The 7,875-nt window shown below is 37.7% G+C and overlaps 1 protein-coding gene across 1 annotated transcript; it reads left to right on the forward strand.

Moving 5' to 3' along the window:
* Positions 1–1,016: 1,016 nt before the first annotated feature.
* Positions 1,017–7,287, forward strand: STEAP2 (STEAP2 metalloreductase). The gene is made up of 3 exons (XM_006779184.2): positions 1,017–1,703; positions 3,624–3,788; positions 5,774–7,287. The coding sequence occupies exons 1-3, from the start codon at positions 1,149–1,151 to the stop codon at positions 6,059–6,061; spliced, it is 1,008 nt and encodes a 335-aa protein (XP_006779247.1). The 5' UTR covers positions 1,017–1,148; the 3' UTR covers positions 6,062–7,287.
* Positions 7,288–7,875: the final 588 nt, after the last annotated feature.

A 7,875-nucleotide genomic window follows, 5' to 3' on the forward strand; every position in this document is an offset into this window, starting at 1 on the left:
AGTATTTTTCTAGCCCCCGGTGAGATGACCTACCCATAAGTAATAGTGGCTCACTCTAGCAATGAACTTGGTGCTCAGCAAATATTTGTTGAAATCTCATCTTCAGTAGTATATCTAAGAGGTTGTGGAGTCCAAAGCCCATCCCCAACCCCACCCATCTTATCATTAGAGTTCCTATAGGGTTAACACCTTAGTGTTAGAAAATGGCAGTTGATTTGCTTTTTAAATTAAGTAAGTCTTATTATACCATTCCCCACCTAGTATATTGTCATCATTTAAAGATGAAAGAATATCATATTCTGACTAATGAAATAATATACTTGAGATAACCCATGTTTTTTCCAGAGATACTTGGCAAATTGGTTTCTGAGCCAAAAGATAAATTTTATAATACAGCATCATGACATAATTTAAAGGTGTTAGTTGCAAATTCAGTCCTGAGTGCATGCCCACCTTCTTTCTTGCTGAATTATCTGTAAAAGGCAGTGCTTGTAATCACCCTACTAGGCAGAATCACTATCCACTATCGCGCCCAAACTAAATATTATCCAGGAAAGCCTGGCGAGCCAGCCCCAGCCTGTTCTCTGGGGGAGAGAGCAAGCTGGAGGGGGCGGGGCACAACCAGCAGCTCAAACTCCACCCACTGTAGGGGAGGCCTGAAGTCACCAGTGCCTTTGAACCAGGTGATCCAGAACCTTTGTTCTTCCTGCCTTCCTTCCCCTGAGGTCATCCTGCTCCCAGGTTCTAGCCCAGCGTGGGCAAATCCGGCCCGTTTGAAATGAATAAAACCAAAAAAAAAAAAAAAAAACCCTACCCTTTTATGTAATGATGTTTACTTTGAATTTATATTAGTTCACACAAACACTCCATCCATGCTTTTGTTCCGGCCCTCCGGTCCAGTTTAAGAACCCATTGTGGCCCTCGAGTCAAAAAGTTTGCCCACCCCTGTAGCCAGATTTGTCTGCATTTTCTTTTCATGTCATCTCACGGGACTTGGCCATTCTTAATGACACTACTGTCATCTATTAATAAATAATAAATTAATAAATGCTTTATCTCCTTAACTTTTGCATCACTTGGTCATCACAAGTGATGCTCCACAGACTAAGTGGAGCGTGGGCTCATCATTTTTATAAGCAGCAATAGTAATGCTGTGTCTCTTGTTTTTGCTGCAGGTTTATATTTGCAGTAACAATATTCAAGCTCGACAACAGGTTGTGGAACTTGCCCGGCAGTTGAATTTTACTCCCGTGGACGTGGGATCGTTATCATCAGCCAGGGAGATTGAAAATTTACCCCTGCAACTCTTTACTCTCTGGAGAGGGCCGGTCGTGGTAGCCATAAGCCTGGCCACATTTTTCTTTCTTTATTCCTTTGTCAGAGATGTGATACATCCCTATGCAAGAAACCAGCAGAGTGACTTTTACAAGATTCCTATTGAGATTGTGAATAAAACCTTGCCCGTAGTTGCCATTACTTTGCTGTCCCTGGTGTACCTAGCAGGTCTCCTGGCAGCTGCTTATCAACTTCATTACGGCACCAAGTACAGGAGGTTCCCACCGTGGTTGGAGACCTGGTTGCAGTGTAGAAAACAGCTTGGATTACTAAGTTTTTTCTTTGCTTCGGTCCATGTTGCCTATAGCCTCTGCTTACCAATGAGAAGATCAGAGCGATACTTGTTTCTCAACATGGCTTATCAGCAGGTATGGAGCATGTTTGTTATTCATGTGATGCTTAATATAATTTGTAAACAGTAAGATTAAAAATTGGGTACAACTTTGTATACCTTGGTATATTTAGGGCAGGAAAAGTACTGTTCTTTAAATAATGTTCCTGCAACCATAGAGTTTCCTGTAGCCATAGAGTTTCATGGCTACTGCAAAATCAGTGAGGGCGAAAGCTGCAACCATCCCTTTCTTTGCAGAATAAAAGCAGAGAAATAAAGGATTAGGATTTTTTCCTTTTTTCAGAAAATTGATTATAGAGAGAAGAAGTGTGTGTGTGTGTGTGTGAGAGAGAGAGAGAGAGAGAGAGAGAGAGAAACATTGACATGAGCAGAAATGTAGATTGGCTGTTTCCTGCACATGCCCCAACCAGAATTGAACCCGCAACTTGGGTATGTGCCCTGACTGTGAATCAAACCTTTTGGTGTGTTCGACAAAGCTCCAACCAACTGAGCTACACAAGCCAGGGCTGTTCTTTCATTTTTAATGTTATTATTGCAATGAATGCTTTCAGTACTGAGCAGTTCATTATTTTAATGTTTTGTAATTGGCTATGTTCCACAAAATGTTAAGGCAATTCTCAGTAAATGTATAAAATAAAATTAGAACCGGTGAAAACGTAAAACAGAATAGGAAGTCCATATCAGAAGACATATGCCTACAAGATTTTTGTTATCAAAAAGCAGAAAAGATACCAGTTCCTCGGGTGAAGCTTTTCTAGCACTCAGCTCAAGAAAATCTCCAGGAGAGCTTCATGGAGGGAGCCTAATGATGGGCTATTTCCCCAATCATTCCCACTCGGCGAATGTAAAATACAATGTACCATGGGAGCTGTCTGATGTAGCGTTTCTCAGTGAGAGCCGAGGACACCGCACCAAAACAAATGTGTACAAGCTTTTTCTTTTCATAAGGAGCCAAGGCATCATGGGCCATGTATGTAGCATCTAGTACTTACATGTGTTTCAACAATTTCAACCTAAAATAATTTGGAAAAAATTAATATCTGAATGTTTTTAAGTCACTTTCCCTAAAAATACTACTTCTCTTAACTGAATAGGGAGGTTTTGATATCAGCTCTCCTAGCTTCCTCCTTCAAATCATTTGCTCGGATCTCAGTGAGGCCTACATTGGACACCATTTTAAATTCTGCTAACTACTTCCAACTCAACCCTGGGACTCCCAATCCCTCTTACTCTGCTTGATTATATATGCATTATCAATATAGTTATTATATAGGAATGTGGCAAATGGACAGCTGGAAAAGTATATTAAATAATGAGGCAATTCAAGCGGATAAATATTTGCATTCAGTAAATGCAAATTTCCCAGATTCCTCAGGGAAATCTCAGCTTCAGTGGAAAAAGATAAGAAGAAAGAGATAAATCAACATATAAGTATTCTTGATGTGAGAAAGGAACACAGAAAATAGTTTAGAAATTCCTTTTCCAGGTTCTAAGTTGAACTAAGTCCAGAATGTACCCAAACAATTCAATCAAGTTTAAACCAACTTGTAAAAGTCCCTCAAAACTAAGTCTAACCGCCAGTACTTCTTTGTGTCACCTGGGACAGACCACGTGGCATTTTCGTGGTCTTTGGATGCCAGAGTCCCTGTCACTGTGATGCATTACAAACATGAGACAGGTTTATCCACTCTTCTCACACATATGCAAAGACAGAGAGAATCCTAGTCCTCCTTTTGTTTAACTCTCCATTCTCTTCTTTCCCATGCCAGAAACAATACCATCCGGTAATAGGTTCTCTATAACAGTTTGTTAAAGTGAATTAATAACAACTTAAATATGTCCATATGTGATGGATTCTTATGCCCACAGTGAACTCTGTGCTGAATGAGTTAATGCTCTACCAAGTAAGGGAAACTCATGTTTGCTCTCTTGATAGGTTCATGCAGACATTAAAAACTCTTGGAACGAGGAAGAAGTTTGGAGAATTGAAATGTATATCTCCTTTGGCATCATGAGCCTGGGCTTACTGTCCCTCCTGGCAGTCACCTCCATCCCTTCAGTGAGCAATGCTTTAAACTGGAGGGAATTCAGTTTTATTCAGGTATGTGAGTTTTGTTTGGTGTGGGAATGGGCTGCATAAATTCAAATGTTAGTTGAATTTTAAATAATGCTCCTCATGTAAAGAGCCTTTGGGAGCTGTGTTTTTGCATGTAAGCTTGGTGGCCTCATATGGTTGGAGACTAACTTAGGACCATCCTGGTTTAGTAAGTGAAAGTCCAGTACAGGGTTCTGCAGCCCTGATAGCATTGGCTTTGATAGTCTTGCCTGCTACGCTATGGATAAAGGTTATTTTAATAAGAAAAATAAAATGAACGTGGGGATGTGTGAGCTTAGAACAAGTTGAAGCCAACAGTCGATGTATTACTAGCCAAATGAAGAATTCTTTTATATTTTGAGTCATCCTGCTATGTCCAGAAAAATCTCATTAATTTGAAGTTAAGTGAGGAGGTCAGTCTAATATTTAGAACAATATTTTAAAGCAGTGACAAACCAGATAACTAAGTTAATGGATTATGACAAGCAACCAGCCTTATGAACTTGTTAGTATATTTAGTATATGTTATATACATATTTATGTGAGTGTCTACAAAGGGGGTTGTATTTTTTTAAATCCTCACTCGAGGACATGCTTTTATTGATTTTAGAAGGAGAGAGAAGCATCAATATGAGAGAGAATCATTGATTGGTTGCCTCCCTCATGTGTCCCAACCAGGGATTGGACCTGCAACCTGGGTATGTGTCCTGACTGGGAATCGGACCTGCCATCTTTCTGTGTATGGGACAGTACTCCAACCAATCAAGCCATGCAGCCAGGGCTACATTTGCATATTTAAAAATATATAACTCAAACATAGGCCCAATCAGTATTGGCTGTATCAAATGGTTTACAGCACTATAATGCCGATAAGTATCATTTGGTGATAAACTGAATTTGGGGGGGGAGGGTTCCTTATTTACTTGAGCTTTTTTGTTTTTAAATTATCTAAAAATCTCATTCAAATTAAGAGCATTTCCCTGGTCTAAATTCTTTTTTCTTCTTTTGAAGGAAAAAAAATATGAATACTTTGCAAAGTGCTAGTTTAATCACACTGAGAAAGAAATAGAAGGCCCTCAGATAAAAGGTGCTAGATGGGTGCAAACTCTCATTATAAATTTAGATGAGTAATTGCAGACAGGACAATTTTCTGCTAGAGTTTTGATCCTTTCCCAGTGAAGTTAGATGTTTCATCATTCTACAGATGCAATATTACATTTATGTAATAGGGTATGTCTCAAAGTAAACAATCGAACATCATAGTTTAGGGAACCAGGAATGCTGACCCTTTAGATTTTAACCTGTAAGCTACTTAACTGCAGTGCTCTTAATAATTTCCTTTAATAAGGTCAGTAAAGCCACATGTTTGAAATGTTGTTTATATTACATGTTAATATACAAGGTTTTTCATATTTACCTTCAGTTAGTATGTACATATGCATACATATATAAACATACTCGATTTTCCTAATATACACAACTGGCAGAAATGTGGATAACCTATATAAAAAAGTTTAGCAGTTTTTGTCAACACCCTGAAAGTAAAGCCAGATGTTTTGACTAGCAGTACCACTATATCAGTTCTAAGGAAATAAACCAGAATATAGAAAAGGGCATAGAGTGACATTATTTATAGTTGAGGAAAGCTGGAAACAAAATAAATAATAATCAATGAAAGGAATGGTTAAATAAATTATAGCACATCCATCCAATAGAATATTATACAGCATTAAATGGTTCATTCTCAATGACATTAGGGGAAAGTTCTTCATATAATAAATGAAATAATTAGAATATTAAACTATGCAATATGGCTTTAATCGTGTCAAATAAAAAGTATGGATGTAAATATATATATGTGAAAGTGCTTACATTATTTAATTTAGTAGAGACCAAAAAGTAGCTCAATAATAATTTAAGATAAAATAGGTTCACTTATGAATTTGAGTAATTTGTTTCTTTGTTTCTTTTTCTTCCCCCTCCATCCGAAGTCTACTCTTGGCTATGTCGCTCTGCTCATAAGCACTTTCCATGTTTTAATTTACGGATGGAAACGAGCTTTTGAAGGAGAGCACTACAGGTTTTATACACCACCAAACTTCGTTCTCGCTCTTGTTTTGCCATCAATTGTAATTCTGGGTAAGAGCGTTTTACTTCTTCCATGTCTAAGCCAAAAGCTAAAGAGAATTAAAAAGGGCTGGGAAAAGAGCCAGTTTCCAGAAGAAGGTGTTGGAGGAGCAGTTCCTCATTTCTCACCAGAAAGGGTCACAGTCATGTGATGATAAATGGTGCTCGCTAATGCCATAAGACTTCCTACTCATGCCATTACTTGTATGACTTCCTGTGTGTTCAGTCCCCAGTGTGCTGTCAAATTGCTATGGGCTGAAACTTGTTCAATGTGATCTCAGCCAAATAGTGGTAGAATTTTCTTCCAATTCATGTTCAAAAATGTCATTTTTCGTCAATATAGATTTTTGTAGTTAACTTATTGTTAAAATGTAGGTGTTTTTGTTGTTGTTTTGCACAACTGTGACATTACTATTATTTTAACAAACTGTATTCCACAGTCAGGCAAAAATATTTATAGTTAATAATATAGATTACAATATAATGTTAAAAACTCTTTGCAAACCAGCAGAATTTTAAGTTTTAATATAATTCAATAGATAAGTTTTTTTCTGAAGCTCAAGGTTTTAATTATTATCCAGTGTAAGAATTAGAAATGCATAATCATATATTTTTTAAAGAAAGGATGCATTACATTAGCATCTAGGTAAGAGTACATTATTATATTCCTATATTTCTCCCATAAGATAGGATTTGAAGAATGTCATTGATTTTGTGAATTGATGTGATTATGTGAACAAACACAAAAAAAGACAAATTGAACCTGAAATTATATTTAAAAATGCAGTGGAGATATGAAAGATATACTGGTAATGTGTACTCCATGAAAGATTTTCTCCCTTACCTTGTTACAAAGCAGTTCCATTTGAATATGTTGTCAGGGAGAAGACAGTAATTGTTGGCCTCCAAAATATAGTACCAATCCTGGAAATCGTATAATTGTTTCTAGTTAAAGGGAAAATATTAGTTATACACACAGGTAGTTGTTTGTCAACTGATCTATGTTGTTGCACCTTAGCCAATCATCACACTCTATGGTGCAGGATTGTACAGAAGTTCATTGAGGGATTCTAACATGCCATGTACTGTTGTTCTAAGCACTTTACTTGTATTATCCCATTTAATACTTAAAACAGTCCTGTGACAGGGGTAGCTATCATTCTCATTCTACATATGAGAAAACTGAAGAAAAAAAGTTAAGTAATTTTCCCAAGGTCGTGGAGTTAGTGGCAGAGCCAGCATTGAAGCCCCAGCAGTCATATTTCAGAGACTGTGATTTTAACCACTAGGCTGAATGGTCCCTGCTCCATCTCTGTGCATTGCATTCATGATGCCAATCTGTCTGCTTCCTCTTTTGTATAAAGGCATTGACATTCTTGAGAGTGAGTTGTGGTTATCGAATTGTGATACAATCCACAGTTCTTACCTTGAGGGAGGATCTAGCCTGGGACATGACCCAGGAGACCCATGGCAGTCTGTATGCCTCCCAATACCGTGAGGGACTCCAGCAGAGATAAGACCATGGCAATTTTAATAAATGGCTGAGGTCCTACAGAAATCTTAAAAAGTCCCTGTAGGTTGGTCATTTCCTTTTCTCTTCTTGAGAAGTCCTCCTGCCTGCTCAACCATTCACTGGGGAGCAGTTTGCAAGCTTGAAGGATATTAGGGGACGTGGTCAATTATAAATCTACTCTGGAGATATATAATCATACAAATTATTCATAAAAATTTTCAGTGCTGACATTCCACATTAAAATGTCATTTTATTCAAACTTTGGTTAGAATGCCCTACATTTTTCCCCATATGCTCTCTCTTATTAAAATAAAAAGTTGCAGACAAGATACAATTATATGCACTTCTCTGGAATTATATTTCTAAACGTACCCTCTGAGGACTACTGAATCCAGCTGCCAAAAATAAAAGGGCATTTACTTAGTGGAGGCTGCCTTTCCCACCAATGGCTCT

This window comes from Myotis davidii, unplaced genomic scaffold (assembly GCF_000327345.1).
Source record: "Myotis davidii unplaced genomic scaffold, ASM32734v1 scaffold187, whole genome shotgun sequence".
NCBI classification, from domain to species: domain Eukaryota; kingdom Metazoa; phylum Chordata; class Mammalia; order Chiroptera; family Vespertilionidae; genus Myotis; species Myotis davidii.